Below are 23,394 nucleotides of genomic sequence, written 5' to 3'. Positions count from 1 at the left end.
GGGGCAGGAGGGATATCACGTCAAGGCAGGAGGGATATCAATCACATTAAGGCAAAAAGGATAAAATTTCAAGGCCGGAGGAAAGTTAGGACAGAACAAAAGTTGGGTTCAAGCCAGTAAAACAGCTGACCAGGCAAGTCTAAGGTTTTACAGGAGGAAGCAGGAGCAGCTCCTCCGCAATGGCAGAGGAGCGCCACCCCACTGGTTCAGAGCCAGCAGCAAAAAAATACAACAATATTTCAGTATTGTTTTATTTTTAAGCTACTGGCTCAGCCAGCGTGTGCAGGGAGGGGCAGGGCTGAGGCATTGGAGGGGGATAAGCAGTGCTAGCGCACTCCTTAAGTGCTCATGTGTGTTTTGCCGGCAGTCTCAGGCCAATCGAAATTCACATGCACACTTAGGTTTCTCTATCACAGCTGTATTGAACAGACAGCTTAGAGAAACCCACAGACTCCCTGACCTAAGTGGAGCATCTTTCAGTGGGACATCTTAAGTGGGACAGGGAGCCTGAGGTAATCACAGGATCTGCTGGGACAAGGAAGTCCCAGCACCACAACACAACGCGGGAAGCAGCCAGCAGCAGGTTAAGTTTAACTTTAAAAAATAATATTTTATTATGGTACCCCCCCCCCCCACCCCACCACCCTAACATCCCCCCCGGTAACGTGCTTTATGGTTCAATATTGGCATCTCGGGGTTCTGGTGATATTTACAAACCACTCGACCTTTGGCCTCATGGTTAATGTCGCAAGAACCCCTCAATGACAATATGACATATTACCTGTTATGTATCATGAATAAATAAACGTGTACACACACACAATCGCCACTGTGTAATTATACACAAGCAGAATTTTCATTGGAAGACCGTTTTCTTCAAAGTCATAAGCACTGAATAGTCCCGCCCATGCACGGGGAGCCTGGAGCATATATTAAATATATGCGTGTTTAACCTCATTAATGTATGCAGTACCTCAAAAACACATACACACACATGTATACATATACACAAACATCTACACACATGCAGCCTACAGAAATAGAGGCTAAAAATGCCCACATTACATTGACATTTTCATTTAAAATGCACCACAACCATTCAACATGTCTGCGATACAGAAAATGAAACTTTAAAGTGTAAAACATAGCCTTTATTTGAAAGGAAAAAACCAAGGGACTGGATCGCATGGTTAGCCAATAGGCTGCATTGAAAACCATAACACAAAAACTGGCACCATGCCTTTAAGACCTCCAGGAGCTCCTGAAACCCATCACTCCAGGACCTCCTGATACCGATCATGCCCCACAGGTGACAGTTAGGTCAGGTCTTTTTTATGGTGACATGAACATATGTATCAAGCATATGTACCGATCTCCATGTTGCAGACTTGCAAATCTCTGCGATGCCAGGTAGGTCGCTCCCCCCCCCGCCCCTGCCCCCCCTGCTGCAGCTGCACCAGCCCTTGTGCCTGACCCTTGCTCCTGGGTGCCGTTTTTTTCTTTCCCTCGCCCCCCCTCTGCCCACAGCCCGCTTTCCCGCCGCTGCTGCCCATGCGCTCCCCCCCGCCCATTGGCTAAACCCCTGCCTCCCGCCTCCCAGCTACTCCTCCCTCCCAGCTCCCTTTAAATGGAGGCAGCTGCGCGATTGCGCAGCGGACGCGCGCAGCGCGCGCACTAAAGCAAGGCCGTCTGCGCCTGGACGGCGCCCAGCGCCAGAACCCCTGGACCCCGCGAATGCCACAACACCAGACTCCTCTACGATGCCAGCAGCCTCCACGCACTCAACGCCAGCCGAAACCACACCTGCTTCCAGGCCGCCCCGAAACGGACCCACGGACCCCTTCTCCTGCCGCACCTGCAGCTTCACCTGCGACAGAACCACCAAACCTCCAAGTTTTGAAGCAAGGTGGATGGCGGAACCTTGAAGCTAATGCACCTGATACAAAAATTTAACCACTTATGTGAAAGAATTCCCCTTATCTATACCCTTGGGTGGGGATCATGTGCACACTGATACGACACCCGCCAACACAATGCCAGTTCAGAAAGAACTATAACATGAGTTAATTAGAAGCACAGGTGCACCATAAAATGACCAGTTTTTCAACAATCACTTAGCAAGTATAAATGTCCAGAAAGTCCGTTTTGTTTAGATGATTTATTTTTCCACAAAGTGCAAAATAGGACAGCCGACGCGTTTCGTCCCTGCCGGGACTTCTTCAGGGCATGAGAAAAAATTCAATATCCAGAATAAGGTGTTGAAACCAGAAAGGTGGCAGACCGCTCTGTCAATCTCTATTTCCAATAAACATGGTAAGTATCCACATGGATGTTCGAGCGATAGTTCAGTCATGAAGTGTCATATATACACGGGGTCTTGGTAACAAGTACTATGAATAAAATATCCAAGGGTCGTGGATGAAATGCTTAGAGATCCAATTTTTCACACGAGAATAAATATATGGTGCACCAACAATGCGATGTGCACTATAATCTATGGATGACCAAGTGCCCCTTATAGCGGATATCCTGCCATCAATGAAGTTTATTCATGGTTCCACCTCCGTAGTTCTCGGAGAAGATGAAAAAAGCGGGAGATAGCCGCCCAAACGAAAGGTCCCCTCAGTTTGTATAACGCCTGATCAAGGACTGGACCCAACCACCTCTGCTGCATACTCCTCAACACCCGCTCCGCACGCAAACACGCCGTCGAGCTCTGGGATTTGCTTGACACCTCCGCCCCAGATGTGGCCTTCCTGACCGAGACCTAGTGGAACGACTCCTCGGCGTCCAACATCACCATAGCCATCCCGGACGGCTACAAGATCACCCGCAGGGATCGCGCCAACGGAACCGGAGGAGGAATAGCCATCATCCACAAGTCCACCCTCAAGGTCACCACCCACGCAGACAACACCCTCAACGCCACCGAACACCTGCACTTCCGGATCCACCCCAACACCACCCTCAGAGGAACACTCATCTACAGACCCCCCGGACCCTGAGCTCAGTGACTCCATCGCCAGCACCCGCCTCCACGGACTACATCCTCCTCGGGGACATGAAATACCCACCCACCCACCCACCAACACACACCCACCCACCCACCAACACCCACCCACCAACCAACCAACACACCCACCCATCCAACCAACACACCCACCCATCCAACCAACACACCAACCAACACCCACCCACCAACACCCACCCACCCACCCACCCACCAACACACACACACACACCCACCAACCAACACACACACACCAACCAACACACCAACCAACACGCGTGCACACACACACATACACACACACACACACACACACACACACACACACAGTGATGGTGTGCTTCTGCCTCTTGGAACGGCGGGCTCCCGACGGGGTTCGCCAGCCCCTACTATAAGCAACACTCCTGGTTAACTTTCCTTTTCACGAAATGACCAGAGTCGAGGCCCCAATGCAGTTAAACGGTGCTTCAGGTTTATTAGGCAAGAAAAACCCAACGCGTTTCGAGATCAGCCGATCACAGTGGCCATGTGAGATCTGAATAAAGATTTGAACTCGCCCCTGAGAGTGCTTTCCTTTCTTCATTACGAGGCAAACTTCGAGCATTGATATATATATATATATATATATACATATATATATATTATATATATATATATATATATATATATATATATACACACATACATACATATATAGATACATACGTATAACAGATATGGAGAGGGACCCCTCTATTCCTCCTACAACGTAGTGGGGCTGGGAGAGGCCCAACGGATTTGAGATAGGAGTGTAACAGATTGCAAAGATAGATGCCTTGGCCCGCTTCAATGCTTGCGACTCCTGAACCCCCCCCTACCCCCTCCACTCCAAACAGACCAGAATTGAGATATATGTGGAATATTTATGTATGAGGAAAAACATGAGGTAGGATCCCAGGAAAAAGCAGCGGTTGGTTGTTGTACTTGTCTATTATAAACAAAGAGCATCAAAAATGAATATTTTAAAAAAATGATCAGAGAGCACTACATACTCCACACCAAGAATAATCTTTAACCAGGAACATGAGATTTGCATATAAGAAACAAACTGATTTTCGATTAGAATTATTCAGAACAGGATTTAAAAAACAGAGTGAGAAATTATATTGTTGTCCTCTTCTCCTACTTTTCACTCTACTTGAGATACAATATTAGTGAATAAATACCTACGTACGTGTCCTGGACAATAAAATGTAAGATGTTAAGTAAAATGCTAATAAAAATGATATTTACAAAAAAATACATATATATGTACACATATAAACATACATACTTACACACATACAAACAAACACACACACACCACCAGCTCTTGCAGTACGCCGGTCACTTCCATCCACGGAGTTGGCGCATCTAACCGGTGCATGTCCTGTTTTCAATTAAAAACTTGCTTGAGTCTCCAAAGTTTGAAACCACTCAGAAGCACGCCAGGATGTGTGTCGATGCTTTTATTGCAAAAGGCAACGTATTTTGACCTGACGGTCTTCGTCACAGCCTACATGCCAAGTACACAAACACCCTTAAAAACATACTATTGTACCTCATTGAAAAAATACTGAAAAAATTTGAAATCATTATTCAAATAAATATATCAGCATGGCTTATTGTCTACATAAGTTTATTTTTGTAAATATACAATCCATAAGGTGTAAACAGAACATCGTCATTATCTCCCATTCAATTTAATCCACTTGGCATGTAATTTGTAAATTCGTCTATCTCCCCTTTCTTAAACTTGAATTTCATGTTGATAAGTTTAAGGTATATGAATGACCTGATGCACCTGTACTGTATTTTAAATACATGACAATGTAACTGATGTATTGCGGTGAATACACGTTTTTGTTTTTTAAACGTTTTGAGTAGTTCGTCAAACGGCAGCAAACTTATTAGCAAACCAAACAACCCTCTTCCTGTGGTAACTAGGTCATAAATATAATTACACAGTGGCATCCGCCAGTAAGAGATTTTCTCAGAAAGATAGGCAATATCGTATGGGAACCAGACATGTTAATGGTTGTACTTGACATCACTAGTCTCTACACAAATATCTCACACAAAAATGAAATTAAAGCTGTAAAGTACTTTCTAAAGGGTAGATCTTTGAAATTTGCAGAACACAACTGAATGCTTGTGGAATTCACTTAATTCTGTTTAATTAATAACATCTTTTTTTTTCAGGACTAGCTGTATAAACAGACACACAAGACAGCCATGGAAACCTGCTTCGCCCCAGATATGCGAATTTATTCTTGGGCTGGTGGGAAAAGCATGTGGCCTGGTTGGGACCAAATGAGATCTGAGGCAATCAGATAGTTAGCTAGTATAAATATATTGATGACCTATTCATTCTATGGAAAGAGTCCAAAGAATCAGCTAATAGCTACGTATTGGCTCTGAATGACAAAGATGTCCAATTAAGATTCACTGGAGAGAGGACTACTGAATCTGTAAATTTTTTAGACATAAAGGTCTTAGTGGCAGATAACATGATATGTACCACTTACACAGAAATCGAACCGCAGGGAATCCCCGTTACAAGCTACAAGTAGTCCTCCTAGGACTCTCAAGTGGAGCATCCCCTATAGGGAGCTGCTTCACTTGAAGCGGAACTGCACAAGAGAAGTAGATTAGGAATCAGCAGCAGATGAGTGTATACAAAGATTCCAACTAAGAGGTTTCCCCATTAAAGTATTCTACAGCAAGAGATAAAGATAAAAACAAATCTAGGCAGAGTCTCCTCTTATAGAATATCTCTGAAAAGGAGATTGATCACAAGTTCAAGCAAATTACTAGCTACTCAAACAATGCAGGAGCTTTAAACAGCATCATTCATAAAAACTGACATATTCTCAAAACAGATCCTGTAATTGGAAAAGATATACAAGAACATGCCAGTATGACATACAGAAAAGGGAGATCTATAAAAGAACAAATAGTTCTGAGTCATTTGCCTGTAAAAGACACCGATATAAACTGTAGTGGTGTGGTGGGATGTTTACCTTGCATCAATTGTAAAGCAAGTAAAAAAGCAAAAAATTACTGATACATGAAGTACCAGGATGCAAAAAGCCTAAAATAATGAATAAATAGAATAATGAACTGCAATACCACCCACACAGTTTACTGTATGGTATGCCCATGCCAAATAAAATATATTGGAAGTACAATACATCAGGCAAAAAACCTGATTCTCGAACACTCAAGAGCTATGCTAAGACCAGTCTTATCAAACTCAAGACATTTTGAAACACACCACAATAGCAATAGGAACCTACTGCAATTTGTCTGTATAGATCATGTGCCTCAAGAAGCAAGGGGGGTTGGGAATCTGGTGTCTAAATTTAGATGCCTAGATTCACGCTATATACTTGATTTACAAACAAAAGCTCCACAGGGCCTTAGCACAGAAGAAGAATTGGCAGTACATTTGGGAATATAATCTCACCAATGAGATAGTGTCTCACATGGTTTTAACTTCCTTCTCTTTTCTTTTTGTGTCTTGGTGATACAGGATTATAGCGTTAGAGACTGAATATCAATAGGAAATATAAATTCTAGGATTTTGAAGGTTTTTTTAAATGTTATGGTATGGTGACAAGTCCTCGGATTAGATCTTGCCTACTCAGGGCTTAATCTTTGGAAGGTCTAAAGTGGAAACCCTGTAAAGCTGTAATTGGGTGAATTGGATGTGAGTGTAATTTTTCCAATTGAATTTCCAATTATCATGCATTCTTTGCATTTATATAAATTGGAGTTGGTGCTATCTTGACAATTGTTTCAATTAGATGAACACTTTTAGAACGCTTTCCATCCGTCTTCTGGCGATATGTAACATGATGATTTCAATCATGATATAATTGTTTCAAATACAGAACCACCAGATTAAGCATCTTAATTGTTGATAAATTAGATATACTTAGATCTAACAATAGAGGATGTGAAATATTCAGATACATTCATGTTGATTGATGAATTGGTTTATTTATGTATGCATACAGTTTTACAATTAGGAATGAGAAATATCTCACTGTTTAAGCACCAGTCAGTTTAAAATGGCGGCTGCCGGAAAGTAAGTGAGATAGTTATAAACACGTTGACCTCTTTCTATGAACTTCCACGTCAGAAGGAACAACCAATAGACAATGTTTATATTATATGGCAGTCAACTCACTGAGCGTTAAGTAGTCTGTGCTACTTGTGAAAAATAAACAAGTATTTTGTATGCCCCTTTCCCCCTGTGAGTTCTAAGTTCTTTTTTGGAAGACTCTGAGCAATTAATATTGTGAGCCCACCCTCACAAATTGAAAGCACCTGCCCGCGAGTGCAGTGGATCTTGGTGGTTTGAAGTGGAATAAATATATATTTTTTAATAAAACATTTTTTAACAGGCTCATCATTCAATACAGATCTGAAACAATTTTGCATGCACATACTCAATATTCAGCATACAGATTACATTGCGATGTGGTTGGAAGGAGATCCATAACAACACAAGAATCACCTGATGATATTCTTTACTGTGTGGGGAGCAAGCTGCTCTCCCCTCATGCTATCTCGGGACATTTGTTACAGCGCACCAGCAATTCACAACCTCTCTGACGTACCTCTGTATTACCGCCAAGAGGACCATATCTTCTCCCACTTTCAAGGTAACCCTCTTTTGGAGATCACTGCCTAAGCTCTTTGGCACCAGTTCAAGTCAACCTCCTACTCCGCCACTGACTCGGGACATGCCCCCCCGCCGTTCTATATTTCATTTTGCTATTCCCGCTGCCAATACCAGCCAGAGTCTACTATGTCATGGGCAGTCTTCTTTTGAACCGTAGCATCAACAATAACCATTTATCGTCCATAGGCACCCTCACCCCCTCGGGACATCACTGCTTTCACCCCCTGCCAGTATGTACAAATCACGGAATATTTGGTAGAAGGATTTCTCTTGCGTGCAACCTCTCAAGCACTACGATGTATGTATCTCCCCTGACTTATGGAACAGAGTGCAGGGCTAGTATTAACAATGAAAAACTTTCCTAAATCTGGCTCGGATCGCAGTCTCGATGCCTCTGTAGAGTTTCCACCTACTCTTCATTGTCAATGTTGCCTACGCTGTCAGTCCAGTCGCGTCATTGGGAGCCCAAGGGGCCATGAGCATTGTTCATTAATTTCCAGCAGACGACCGATGCTAATAGCCAGCCCGTCAAAGGGGAGGAGTCAGGAAGGGCCTTGCCCTGCTGAATGAAGACCCAAAGGGGGTGTCCGAGTCTCAGGTAATGGAACACCTGTGAGGTTGCCAGGTCGTATTGCTGACTCAGGGTGTCGAAGGGAAGTGCCCTGTCCCTTCATACGTCTCCCAGGTGCTATTGTCGCCCACCTTGAGAAGCCTCACATATTAGATACCTCCTTCAGTCGAAACCATGCCACAGGGGGCCATGCTAATCAATCTAGAGTGCCTGCCCAGGTATCTATTTGCCTCTGTCCAACACTTTGCCACTGTTGCTGTATGTGGCGGTAGGTCTGGACTCGTCCTACAGGCATACAGGAGAGACCCATAACTTCCGTCTGGCATTGCCGCTCTATCCACTCTGTAGGCCGGCTCCTCCATGTCTGTATAGACCCAATCATTGACATCAATGGGATGTCAATGCACCCTCATAGATCCCGCTTTGTAAGTTATGCAGAGCAATATGAGGTGTATCCCCCCTGCCAAAGCAAGGTCCGGAGCTCCTGAGCTTTGTGAGTAAAAAAGGTTGCTTAAACTGGGTAGGGTGTATTTTGAAGGACATACAGGAGATGTTAATCTTGTACAAGTCTGCCTTTCCCATTAAAGTTAGTGGCAGAGTACGCCAGTGCATAACGTCAGTTTGAAGTCTGTTTAATTTGGGGATAAGATTTTGCTGCATGAATACTTGGTGATCACAAGTTATAAATATTCTGAGGTCTCAGAAGTACTCCTTCACTATAGGTGCCACACACTTCGCTGAGAGACTCGGAGGGCGGGGGAGGCGTGAGGGGGGGCAATAAGGGGAACCCTACTGACTTGGCGCAATTTATGTTGAAACCAGAGTAACTCCCAAAAAGTTCAAAGATGGAAGCACTCTTGCAATGGAGAAATATGGTCTGGAAAGGTATAGAACGTTGTTATCTGCGTATAAGGAGAGGCGCTCCTCCCATCCGCAGGATGCCCCATATCATTGGATCAGTAAGTATCCAATGTGCCTGGGGCTTCAGCGCCAGGGCAAACAGCAAGGGCAATAGTGGACATCCTTGCTGGGTACCTCTGTGCAATAGGAAGCTCCTTGATAGTGCGCCATTTACCCTCACCCTTGCCAGTGGGGTTTGATATAGCAGTTTTATCCACCCACAGAACTTCGGGCAGAATCCAAGTCTGGGCAACATGGCAAACAAGAAAGGCCATTTTATACTATCAAATGCCATTGAGGCATCAAGTACCATCAGTGCCGCCTGATGAGGCTTGAGGGCGCTCGTCATATGTGGGACACTGTACAGCCTGCACAGGTTGTGGCGGGTGCTTCTGTGTAGCATGAAGCCTGATTGATCCACATGGACGATAGAGGTGAGGACAGCCACAAGCCTAGTCGCCAAGGCTTTTTCCAGCACCTTCGCCTCCACGTTCAGGAGTGAGATCAGTCTGTAGGAACTGCAGTCCTCCAGGGGTTTGCCTGCTCATGTATCACTACTATCGTGGCTGTTCGTTGGTCGTCGTGTAAAGACCCAGCTTCTTTTGCCTCCCGAAACATCTCTAGCATTGGCTTCGCTATCTTACTGGATAATCCCTTAAACAGCTCAACTGGCAGCCCATTGGGACCAACCGCCTTACCGGATTTCAAGGACCCAAGGGCGCTGATTAGTTCCTCCTCCATGAGGTCAGCCTCCAGGGTGTCCCTCACATCTGCAGAAAGCGCCAGGATTGAGAAGTCTCTCAACAGATCCACGCAGGACGTTTCTGATCTAGAGCTGACCGGGGAATAAGGGCTTGTATAATAGGAGGCAAATGTCTCAGCTATTGTGATGCTCGTCGTTTATAGGACTTCTTCCTTGTCTCAGACCCCCACTACCCACGATCTATCCCCGTCCCTCTTGTCTAGTCAGGCAGTAGTCTGGAGGCCTTGTCCCCCGCATTATACAGCCGGCGCTGTGTGGCCAACGCGTGCGACTGAGCCGCATTCTCAGCAAGGGCTTGCAGGTCATGCTCTTGCTGTGTTAACTTGTGCCGTAGCTCTGTGCTCCCCTCTTCCACTACCCACCTTTCCAAGGCCAGAATCTCTGGTCTTACTTTCTAACATGGCTTCCTTTTTCTTTCCGCCTATCAGCCCCTGGGCTTGGCCACGAAGTACTGTCTGGAATGCCTCGCGGAGGATAGAGTGGGACAACACAGCTCCCTCGTTTTCTTTGAAATATAGGTCAGTTCCTGAATGTAGTTTATCTCTGAGGTCTGGATCTCGCAGTTACCAGGGATCTAGCCTAGGGAACTTAACAAAGTTGACGACTGGGCCCCTAATTTCAATGCTTATTGGGGAGTGATTGGATATTCCCCGCGCTAAATGTGTTGGCCTTTCGAAACCCCGCACCTGGTCATGTAATGTGAAAAGATCATCAAGGCACGAGAAAGACCCATGCAGTGCCGAGTAGTATGTGTATTGCTTCAAGTAAGGGTTGTGGGTTCTCCATAGGTCTACCATGCCCATTGCTGAAGTAAAGTTTGGGAGAATCTTGTCTGCTTGTGTGCCCCCCTGCACCACCCATTCGGTCTAGGTCTGGGTCCTTCACTGGGTGCCGGCGGGTAATATCGCAAGAAGAGCGCTAATTTGCAGGAGGATTACTGCGTGAAGTTTGGGTGGGATGTATAATGAGCAAAAAGTAAAAGATAATTGCTCCCCAGTACCCGTAAGGGCCATATAGCGCCCCAAGTCATCCCACCATATTTTATCGACTGTAAAGGGTGAGGAGTTTCGAAGCAGTATTCCTACACCTCAAGAGTCTGCAGAATACCCCAATTGGGCCATAAGCTTGTACCCAAAGAGGTCTAGGGATCTGTAGTGATTTCCCTTAAGGTGTGTCTCCTGCATCAGTAGGACATCTGGGGAATGATGCTTAACGTACTGCTGGTCTAATGTGCGTTTAATTTTGTTTCCTAGCCCATTTACGTTCCATGCCCACGCACGTATGCAGGCAGCTCGTGTCTTTGTCATAGATATGTCACATCTCCTGTATGGGTCGCCCCCCCCCACCCGACATTAGGCCTTAAGTGTGCATGCGTTGTGTGTCTTCTATGACCTTGATGAGCAGAACAAGTCAACATAACAATGTAAACAATGTAAACAAACAATTCCTTTAACTAACTCCTCCCTGTATCCTCCAGCCCTCCAGCCATTCCCAAGCCTCTTCCAGCGTTATGAAAAAGAATGATTTCCCGTCTGCCAAACACTCTGAGCTTGCTGGGGTATAACGTCTGAGAAAAAAAAAAAGGATGGTCGCATTTTCGTACTGCAGGTCGCCATGCAAGCGTGCCGTTTGTAGGATGGCGTCTCAGTCTCTAAAATGGAGTATACGGGCTACAATTGGGCGCGGGGGCCCTGGACATGGCCAATGTCTCAATGCCCGATGCACTCGCTCCACAACGAAAAAGTTGGACAAACGCTTGGGCTTGAGGGTGTGGGGAATCGGGTCTTCAAGAAAGACATCTGGCAATTGCCCCTGTGATCCTTCTGGGACTCCCACTAATCGGATATTATTGCCTCTGGCCCTGCACTCCAGATCTTCCAGGTGGGCCATCATATCAGTTTGTTGTCTCGTAAGGACAGTCACTTGCTTCTCCAGGCTTTTAGTCTTCGTTTGCAGGCCCCCTATGTTCACTTCAGCCGTGGACATCTTGTCTGCCAGCTTGCGGAAGTCTTCTCTGAACAGATTCACCTCTTCCGTTATTGTGTCTAGCTTAGGTTCCAGAGTACTTCGGAGCTCTGTTATCGCCTTCATGATATCTCTTAGTGAGGTATCTGGCACACGTTCATTTTCGTCGGCCAGTCTCTCCTCTGCCTCTCCCACCGGTCTCATTGCGACCGTGTACTTATCTATTTGGTTGGCCTGGCCTGGATGAGGCCCTTGGTTTGGACCATTTTCAGACTGAGTTTTCTTTTAGTATCCAAGAATTGATGGTCAGGTCGTATCTCGTTCAGGGATGGGTCTAATCTTGGGTCAAACCCCCACAACCTTTCTGAGGCTCCCAAGTGAAGTTGCAGCTGCTCGCTCTCACCTCTGCCCATCGTGATCGGAGGTTTCAGAGTTGCCGTGGCATTCAGGCTCAGATTTCACTCTGGGACGAGTCACTTGATTTCTTCCTCGTCATTCCAGGCCCTTCCTGCTCACCATCCTCATGTGTGTCTCGCCACTTCGACTAGGTCGATCACTTTGGGGCAGGGGAGGCCGCAGCATCTGGATCAAAGGACAGGAGGGGGCAATCAGCGCCGGCTGGCCCTGCATGTGGGAAAAGCAGTTTGTCACAGACACTGTGCAGATGGGCACCATGTCCAGAGCCATGACCGGAGCCTTATGTCTCCTTTATTGCCTTCCCACACCAGCAGGGGGGGTCACCACTCAGCTGTACAGACTCTCGTTGGTTGCTCCACACCTGTTTAGGATCCAGGATTCAGGATCAACTGTCGACACTTACTTTTGCTCGCTCATTAGCTGCAGGGGCTAGTGATCAGCAATCGGCCTTCGTCCCGGCCCTCTGCTCCCTGTCGCAGCGTAGCACTGTCTTGGCCAGGCGCCGTCCTTGGTCTCCCGCCTCTCCGTCACCTGCTTTGCGACCCTGGGCTGCTGAGAAGCAGCTCAAACTATGCCGTTCCCCGCCGTCGGGCGATGTCACAATCAGGTAGAGGGAGGGAGGGGTCGGCCCCTCAACCACCCTTACCCAGTGTTACTGCACCTCTGCAACCCCATCTACTGGAAGGTTGCGGCCGGCGCCTTTTTAGGCTTCCTTGGCTTGCATCTCCACACACCACCTCTATTCCCTCAAGCTGTTGATAAGTTGCTTTCGCGTGTCCAAGTACACGGATTACAGTTTCGCAATGCGCAAGACTCCGGGCCCACGGATGAGGATGGATAATTTAAGGTTATACACTAGTGGCTAGCGGAGCCATGCCCCACTGCATATTAAATATAGGTGTATATATATACATATACTGAAATATTAGAAACTACACAATTGTCAATTTATACACCTTTCAATGCAAGATTCACCTTGTGTCGCCAGTTCGATCGTTGTATCTTCCACTCCATGACCTTTCTTCATCATATCTACGGTACTCTGAATGTTCTCTTTCACGTGGTGACCTTTCACATTCATCATACCTACAACCCCATAAAAACAATTAGAGTGGTCTTAACTTATGAGATAGTGTCAATACTCAATTCAATTCAAAATACTTTATTTCGGCCTATAAGGCCATAAAAGTAGGAAAACAAAATACAGTACATGCATAGCAAGTTTTTTTTTTTTTATTTGCTCATCCATTGCTCACTTCATCGGATCAATATAAATCTGTTTCGTTAGAGTTTGTGTTAAGTTTGAGTAAGTCCCACAGGCTGGTCTTGACAATCTAAAGGCTGACCTATTGTCTTGCTCATATGTTAAGTGCTTGTGCAATTTATGAGCAGCAAAGTACTATTTATTCTGTACCAAATATCAATTTCTGGAAAAGTGCATATACAATGAATGTGCAATAGCTCAGTTGTTACACTATACCATTATGCACGAACATCAGCGGGAATTAATTTGTGTCCAGAATGGTACAAAAGTTCAATAAAATGTAAATGTTCATAAAAAAGTTCAATAAAATGTCTATGTAACACTGGAGCTGTCAGTTCATAACATCTTCAAGATATTACTAAAAATATAAAAACTTATAAAATACATGACAATTAAAAGTACTTCAGTATTTACACATAAGACTAGCTATTTTACTTTCGATTCCATATAATTTTGGACAGATGTCTTCCCCGTGTATCTACCCCACTACATTAATTGCAAGGCCATCTTCAGAGCCTTACAGGTCAGCAATTTCCATGGATAAAAAAATTATAATCTTACTAAATAGTAATTCGGTATCAGTACGGTGCGTGGTTAAGGTATCTTGTCCTATTGGATTTAAAACATGACTACTCTTGCCAAATAGTACACCGTTACCACTAGATAGACGCTTTGGAATGGTGCCATGATTATAGAATTAAAGTTTTTGCCCTCTCTTTTTCCTTATAAAGTTAATAGCCAATAGGAATCGGCTGAGCCCAAATACTATTTCGCGAGAGTGGTCAGTTTTGAATATTCTCAACATATCATTCATTCTCCTGACACTAAGGCACCTGCCTATCAGTTTAACTACTTCCTTCTGGCAGATTTATATGCTGAGTAAAAGAACAGGACGTGTGGAATGTCCTCATCAGCCCCCAACTGGCATAAGGTACAGTGATACTCCCCCATCTTAAGTTGTGACATTGGCCATTTGGCAACAAAACTGTTTATATGCATTGTCCCGTATTTTAATTTCAGGAATAGACATTTGTCAATTGTTGTTCTATCTAGTCTAGAAATGGCTCGAAACAGGAGGTTATTTTGAGCTGAAGGAATTGCACGGTGAGCCTGCCCAGTGTGCTGCTTGAAGTTATCTTATGTCTAATAAAGTCCCAAAATAACAGCTTAATCTCACATTTTGATTCGGAAGTCAGCAGACTCTGAATCAATCAGTATCCTGCTCAGACCTAGATCAAAAAGCCATGTTTTACTGTGGATCGACCAGGGAAAGGAAACTTGGGTGTAGAGTGCCAGCAGGTGTTGTCCAAGTTCTGATCCAAAATGATAGGGTTCTCCAAATTGCTACGTGCTCCAAGCGTTTGATGCCCAAATCGTAGGTCATGGGGATCAATGGAGTATGATGAGGTAGGGTGGCAAGCATTCTCAAGATTTTGTTTTCACCGATGGTTAGGGATTTGAGAGTGCCACTTCCCCAAATCTCTGCACCATACAAAGTGGAAGTGTGGGTTCTGGCCTTGTACACTTCCAAAGCGGGGGTAATGGCTTTTGAGAACCTTGCTACTTGTTTTTTTACAATGGGAATAACGTTGTGCATTAAGATAGCCTTCAATTTCTCTATCTGTGGGGCCCAGAAGAGTTTAGAGTCTAAAGTGACTCTCAAATATACAAAGTTTGATACATGTTCCAATGCTGTGCCATTCAAGAGTATTTTGATCTTGAAACTTCTGTGCAGCCTTATAGTCATGTATTTTGTTTTAGTTGGGTTCACTTCGAGGCCTTTTGCTTTGCAATATTTATTAAGGCTGTAAAGTAGGTTCATCCGCAAATGTTAATGCGCAGATATAATTAGCCCCAATTTTGGCGAATCATGGACACAAATTTGGAGATGTTCAGCCAGATCGTTTACATACAGAAGGAACAGAGTCGGCGCCAGGACACAGCCCTGGTGCACTCCCCTTTTGACTGGCATCTCATCAGTAAGCTCGCCACCTTTACCCCATCGTGCCTTAGCGTAGTTGTCTTTATTTACGTAGCCTAATAATTTGGATTAAGATCTCGTCAGGTACACCCTGTTGGTGTAGATTTTCCCACAAATGAGCCATTAGGATGGAATTGAATGCCGCCTTTAAATCAATAAAGGTGACATATAAATGGCTAGCTCTTAATCTTGTGTATTTCCAGCCTATGATCAAGAGTCTAAACACTTGATCTATTGTGCTTGGTTTCTGCCTGAAGCCAGCCTGGCACGGTGATCGTATATCCTCTGCTATAATCCAATCAGTAAGCCTAGTTAAAATTTGTTTGGCATAGACCTTCTGTAGAACGTCTAAAAGGCTTATAGGTCTATGGTTTACAAGCTCTGCTCCAAGTCACGGGCATCGGCTGCCCCCTAGCTATAGCATTCGTTAATTTGTTTATGTACGGTACCCACACTTCCTGGCTATGTTTGAATAGATCTCCCGGTATTCTATCTGGGCCTGGTGCATCTCCAGACACCACATCTATTCCCTCAAGCTGTTGATAAGTCGCTTTCGCGTGTCCATGTCCATGGATTACAGTTTTGCAATACGTAAGACGTATGAGGACTGATAATTTAAGGTTATACACTGGTGGCTAGCGGAGTTCGCTCAGTGTGCGGCCACCTTTGCCGACTGCAGGCCATGCCCCCCACATAATAAATATATGTATACATACATATACTGAAATATTAGAAACTACACAATTGTCAATTTATACACCTTTCAATGAAAGATTCACCTTGTGTCGCCAGTTCGGTCGTTGTATCTACCACTCCAAGACCTTTCTTCATCATATTTACTGTACTCTGAAGGTTCTCTTTCACGTGGTGACCTTTCACGTTCATCATACCTACAACCCCATAAATACAATTAGAGTGGTCTTAACTTATGAGATAGTGTCAATACTCAATTGCTTTAACAAAGTAAACAAATGGTACTCCTGTAATAAGTCTAGACTTGAAGGAAACTAAAACAACTGAATGCTCGTGGTAGAACAAATGAGAACAGAATATGATATGTGCGTTTGCAGAATGCTTTACTACCATTTGTATGGTCCCGGAACAATTTCAGACTCTGGAACCCCTTCACAGTTCTTGTTGCCCTAATCTGTAGTGCTCCTTTGACACCTTATTTGGTTGTTCTGGGGACTGTTTAGGTGAATAATTCTGCATAGTGGCCTGCAAAATTTGTTTAGATTACCATATTTAGTGATGCATTGTATTCGGTAGTAGCTGACTAAAACCGGTTATGGATTTATATGAAGCATTATATGCATAGGAGGGTGTGTGTGTTTTTTAAGTTGAAGGACATTGCAGTTTTGTTTTACTTCTTACTATGTAGCTCCTGTGGCTGCTAGGTTTTGAGGCACATTTGCCCATCGCGTGGTTTGATGCAATCGTACGTGAACACTGGCATGGTAAATTTAAGTTAACTTTTCTGGGTGGTTCATATGTGAATACGAGAGATGAAATAGATGGGAGATATTTGATAAATATTGTTGTATTGCAAGTATGAATGTAACTTGATATGAATGTGCTGCTGAGGTGGCAAATGTGTAACCAATTACATGTATTTGAGTCATCTTATGCACTTGATGCTGCCATGGGTAGTCTGTAATATGCGCTGTTGATTTAGGATGCAGTATAAGTAAAACCTCAATGGAGTGCTGTTGGCGGGATGATAAAACGCTTAGCCAATTATATGGTTTGCAGGCTTGTGAACATTTTGATCTCACAGGTAGTGGCTAAAGTGTACTTACTATTCGAATAGGGTCATATGTAGGTCAGGGAACTCATTAACTGTGGTAAAACTGGAATGGTATAATCACGAGAGAAAAATTTACATAAATGTACATAAAAGTATAAAATGGCTATCAACAGGCATCACAATTGACATACCGATCTTATAGAAGTCAGTTAGATAGGATCAGAACATTAATCAAACACAGTCCAGGGCAGTAAAAATTGGTTCTGTACGATATGGTGAACTAAACAGGATGTTAGATCCACACCAGATAAGTGGTTTCACATGTGTTTTAATAAATCAAACTGAGCGAGAAACCAGCCGACACGTGTTTTGTCACAAGTGGGAGTGGTCCTGTTAATCTTCAGGGCTGAAATGGCGTGGTTTGGATGGTGGTCATGTAGCCGGTGATAATTCCAACCCGGCTATGGGATGTGCTCCGGGTACGGAGATGAGAGGATGAGCGGGTGCGTAACATGCCAACCCGTTGGCCGGTACACTTCGAAACCCGGCTTGCTGAGGCGCTCCAGGGGAGCTAGGGCGATGGGGGAGCGAATGAGTGCAGACCTGGGGATGCGTAGGCCAAAGGTAAGCGGTCCTGGTGGGATTCCAGGGAATTATAGAAAAGGGGGGCAGTCCAGTGTTCAGACTTGGCTGGCGGGTACACTGAAGCCGCTGTGGACCGTCCACACGAGGAGTAGAGCTGCTGGAACATCGATGCCATTGCGCTTGCCGAACCTGAACTGTTTTGCTTTTCATTGTGTGTTTCTGGACTCACATACATACGGGGGTTTCAAGGTGTGTTCCCTCAACCAGCAGGCACCGTACATACACGCAACTCACCACACAGACGCTTAATTTAGCCTGAGCGCCATTCTTCCTGCACAAAATATCTGACATTGATAAAATACTATAGTATCAGAACATTACCAGATAATAAAACAAAGAAATGGTATAGTAACAACCATTTCTCCAATTTTTTCCCAATCAACACGTTACAAAAAGGATCCGAAAAAAGATTCAAAAAAATATATCAACTAGAAATAAAGAAGAAGAAAAATGTTTGAAAATAAGCTGAAAGCATGATGGGCAAATTTACCTTGCGTCCACCAAACGGTCATTGGGTCTTCCATTCCTAGACCGGTCTTCATGATGCCTATCACAAAACATATGAATTTGATTAATCCATCAACTTTTGTCCTGGTCCACAAGTATAACGTAAATATGGATTAGGATTATGTAGACAATGCAAATAACGGTTTAGGATTTATTCAACCTAGTAAAACTCAAGCCAGCCTCCACAGATGAAATACTATAAAAAAGTTGGAAACCTGCTATTCCGTAAAAAGAGTCCTGAAGATGTACATAGGTAGTGCCAGTGGTAACATATCTAGTTGGAAATCCTGGACCATTTATGGATCTATTTATTTTTTATACTTATATGGCACATGATTACATCAAACGGTGTCCTGATGCTAGAACAGCAAACAGAAAAAAATATATAAGAAGCAAATAAAGTTTTCATATCTTCCACTGAATCTAGAAAGGTCAGGTACAGAGCAAAGGAACACGAGAATAGATTCCAGTATTTTGCCTCAACATACAAACAAACTAGTTACGTTTGGTAACATTCTCTGGTGGTTACTCTATCTAACCTTAGATTTCTCACATTTAGAATATCACTGGTACCAGACTGGCTCCAGAAAATTATCCTAGCACTACAGCACCAACAGATGGCTTCACAGAAATCTTGTACCGCCCCGGAAGCGACACATAGGTGCCACCCTCGGATGCTGACATCAGTTTTGTAACCTTTTTTTCCATGCCCTCAGATGCGGACCATTAGAAACAAATTGTAGGTTTCAGGGAGCGGAAATCTAACTTGGGACCTTATTACATTGTGCAGATGTACACTTCACAGAACACGAAGTTAAGTTGGACAACAAGTAATCTGCCATTAGAGTATCAACCAGCAAAAGCATTAGTACAGGTAAGTATTTGTGTTCTGACTGGTACAACTGTAATTTCCTTACATTCAGAGTACATACTGTGGCAGTAGCTCCAAAGCATGGAAATTCTAAAGAGCAGATTCTGGCCCTATCTGTGGAACTGGCCGTCACAGCAATAGTGAATCAAAGATATGCACAGACACCCAAATCATAGCTGGCAGATATCCAAGAAGGGTACTCCCCTAGTGAGCACAGATGTAGCACCTTTTGCCCCAGTGGAATGAGTCTACATGCCTTCAGGATGCTCTTTCTTGGCAACACACATACAAAGGACTATCCGCCTTTCTTGGTCCCAGTAAAGCAATAAAGAGCTGGTCTTCCATAAGGTGGCTTGTGCTTTGTATGGCCCATATAAAAGCTCAGAAGTCCTTTATTGTCAATCCTGCCAACTCTTTCAACTGATGTGGTAGAAAGAAGTAGGCTGTAAGGGTTATAGGCTGTCCAACATGAAAGAGAAACACCACTTTTGGCAAGAAGGCAGCCCAAGTCCTCAGTACCAATTTCTCTGGAAAAAGGTGCTGTAGGGAGTTTGCCCTGACAGCAACTACAGGGTACTCAAGTAGCACGCAGGATCGTTTGCAATGAGAAAGACAGTTTTGAGTAACAGGAGCCTTACAGAACACCGGTACATAGGACAAATTGAGGTCCTGTTGCAGCATGATAATGGGTTTCACAGGAAAACCTTTCAGAAAGCACATCACAACAGGTGAATTAAAAAGGGCAGGTCACTCTGGCACACATTAAAAAGCTGAAATGTCTGACATGCAACCATTAACTGTGCCCACTGCAACACCTTGCGGGAATAATGACAGAAAAAAAACAAGAATGTATCAGAGAGTTTGTAGTGCAGAAGATCAAGGTGATGGGTTTCACACGAGACCACAAACTTCTCCTATTGTCAATGGATTTTGTTGACAGACCTCTGGCTGCACGGTTGACGTCCCTTCCCTCAGGGAGACAAATCAAAGTAGCTCAGGAGTTGTCATTCAATCTCCACACATGGAGGTGTAGTATGCAGAGATTTCGGAGTAGGACTCTCCCCTGTTGCTGAGACGGCAGGTCCTCCCATAAAGGAAGCTGCTCCGTAGGGTAAGTGTTCAGGCTTTGGAGATCTGGGTACAATATTGTCCTTGCCAAATACTGGTCTATCAAGATGACTTGGGCCCAGCCTGCCATCATTTTCTTCAGAACCTTAAGGCAGGTGATGTAAACGTGAGAATGTGTACAGGAGATTTGTGCCCCATTGCAGATGGTATACATCTCCCAATGCCTCTCCCATTTTGAACTCTAGCACACAAGAGTTTTAACATTTCAAGTTCTGGGTGATGGCAAATAGAACTAGCCAGATCAGGCTCCTTTCTTCAAAGATGCCCTGTGCCAAACATGGATGAAGAAGCAATTTGAAGTCCACTAGCCAACAGCTGATCACCTCATCCTTTCTGACATTCAGGAACATGCCCAGGTGGTTTGCCATCAGAAAGATCTGCCATCTCCAAAAGGGAAAAGTATCCTGGCACAAAAGCCAGGTCACCACACAGCTGTTCTTTTTGCAGTACAACATGGTGGTCGTCTTGCCCATAAGAACCTGCAACAGTCTCACCTCAATGGTCAACAGGGAGTATTTCAGAGCAACACCTCTATATCAGAGGATTTGGATCTCCACTTCTCCCACAGTAACACGTCTGGGGTGAACCTTAAGTCTGGGTTGGGAAGAGAGAGTGATCTCCCACCCATCACTTTAGTGTTCGTCTGCCATCACAGAACATACCAAGCAGTCTCCTGAGAGGCTTGGGTGGAATCCAAGAGTCAATTCCAATGCTTGGCCACTGAAACCAGTGGTTCCACTGCAGAGAATGCATATGCCATCTGGCTTACGGGACAATGGAGATGCATAAAGCTGGAAGCCAAAGAAGCCATAGAACTCTCGTCACCGAGACCAGAGGATCATATCCTGAATGTCCAGGGATCTCTGTGGTGTTGGAAAGGACTTGAAGGCCACCATATCCAGGACCGCTTGTATGGAGGGAAATGTGACATATGGTTCATGTGGAAATTTGCTGGTGTTGAACCCCAAGGAGAGCCACGCGAGCACCTGTCGTCTGAATGTGGTGAGCGACTGACTGCGACAAGCCTGCCTTGAGCAGTCAGCCTTTGGTAATGCACTTTCTGATAGAGTCTGATAGAGTCTATCTAGCCACAGATTCCTTACATTTTAAATATTCCTTTGGCGTCAGACTGGAAGCTTTTCAGAAGGACCTCTACAAGCTGGTAAGTGGTGTTGTGAAGCTTTGCACGGATGCTGTTCGGCTCTGGAAATGACATGCAGGGCCTAAAAATGTACCACTCCCACGCGCAACTGTCAGTTGTTTTCAAGACTGTCTGCCACCCCCTCACCGAAAACAGTGAGCAGATTCCTATACAGGGATTCTTATTAATAGAGGGAGACCAGTCACAGAATGGAGAGGATGGGAGCGTAGGTGAGGAATCTGAGGCTAGATAGAGTCTCTACCAGAAAGAGTGTTGTGGAAGGTAAGTAACTTGTTCTTCTGATAGAGACTTCTACCTGCAGATTCCTAATCTTTTCAATAGATATTAAAGCTGATTTGGAGGAGAGTCTGTAGATGGACTCAAACCAGAAAGTCCTGTAGTACAGAGAGAGCAAAATAACCCTTTTAATGAACCTGATTGTCCATCCAATAATGCTTCTTCAACGTAGTAGTAGACGTTTTTTAGCCAATGCACAGCAAATCCTAAAGCAGAGCACTATCCAGAGTAGAGATGGTTTGTTCTGCACAGCCTTGCCTTTCTTTGCTCCAGAGAACTCCACAAAAAGGTGATCATCCACTCAATGTTCTTTGGTACTATCTATGTAGAAACTCAGAATTCTCCTGGGGTAAAAGCAATGGAGTTTCTCCTGCTGCTTAGAGGGCCGAGACAGCACACAGAACTCAATCAGGGTGATGTTTTGGTTGATGTGGAATGCCATCACTGCTTTAGACAACACGCATTTGCAATGCAATTGGTCTTACATTTGTAAAACTTAGAGCTATTGACGTTGTAAATGATAATGTTTTCTACTTATTTATTTGGGTTGCAAGCATTTAACACTGTTGTTTAGTAACTGATTAATGAAAGTAATTTTATAGCAGACGCATATGTGTGTGCTCTGATTACCTTCTTGCACAGATAAGTACTTTTCCTGACCACTTCTACGGATTAAGAAAAAAGCTTACATCAGCACAATATTTAATCTGAGCAAAAGTAGAGAAAAAGACGGACAAAAAATGCATTAGGCATAATGGCATTGATATCCCTTGCAAAGCTTGCTCTTGGCAGGTGCCCCTTCACTAAGCAAATGCAAAAACAACAGTTGATGGAGAGAATGAAGAACAATGTCATAAATTCACCCCAGTACAGCGATCTGGGCCTAAATCCATTGTTTTTTTGCTCACCATGCAATTCCAGTTTGAACCCAGCCAAAGGCAAATCAGTCTTGACCCTGTGCCCCATGGGAACAGTCCAGCCCTAACTGCCAAACTAGGTCCTCCCTGGACTGAAAACAAGCCTCCTAGAACCGATATCGGGCTTTCAGCCCTCATCAGCCAGGATAGCTTGATTCCAGTGGCATGGAGCGCACGGAATCACGTCTGAGCATACCCGTCCCACTCTGGGTGACAAATGCAAAAACAATGGTTGATGGACAGAATGCAGACCAATGTCATACATTCACCCCAGTACAGAGATCTGGGCCTAAATCCATCGTTATTTTTGCTCAGTTTGCTCACCATACCATTCCAGTTCGAACCCAACCATATGCAAATCAGCGTTGACCCTGTGCCCCATGGGAACAGTCCAGACCAAACTGCCAAGCCAGGTCCTCCCTGGACTGAAAACAAGCATCCTAGGACCGGTTTCGGGCTTTCAGCCTTCATCAGTCAGGATAGCTTGATTCCAGTGGCAGGGAGAGCATGGCACTTACGTCTGAGCATACCCGTCCCACTCCGGGGGACAAATGGAAAA

The 23,394-nt window shown here is 44.5% G+C and overlaps 1 protein-coding gene across 4 annotated transcripts in view; it reads right to left on the bottom strand.

Moving 5' to 3' along the window:
* CWC22 (CWC22 spliceosome associated protein) overlaps positions 1–23,394 on the bottom strand; it is a 377,345-nt gene that overhangs the window by 205,659 nt on the left and 148,292 nt on the right. For 3 of the 4 annotated variants that reach the window (XM_078681477.1, XM_078681481.1, XM_078681478.1), the window contains 3 exons: positions 18,465–18,521; positions 16,362–16,472; positions 13,313–13,423 (listed from right to left, as the gene is read on the bottom strand). In XM_078681477.1, coding sequence (XP_078537603.1) covers positions 13,313–13,423; positions 16,362–16,472; positions 18,465–18,521 — 279 coding nt within the window. The remainder of the gene's footprint in view (positions 1–13,312; positions 13,424–16,361; positions 16,473–18,464; positions 18,522–23,394) is intronic. The other variant, XM_078681479.1, reaches the window with a different exon arrangement.

The sequence above is a fragment of the Lissotriton helveticus genome, chromosome 3_1 (genome assembly GCF_964261635.1).
Source record: "Lissotriton helveticus chromosome 3_1, aLisHel1.1, whole genome shotgun sequence".
NCBI lineage: Eukaryota > Metazoa > Chordata > Amphibia > Caudata > Salamandridae > Lissotriton > Lissotriton helveticus.
The sequence above is the reverse complement of the archived record's forward strand: the minus strand, read 5'-3'. Positions and strand labels throughout refer to the sequence as shown.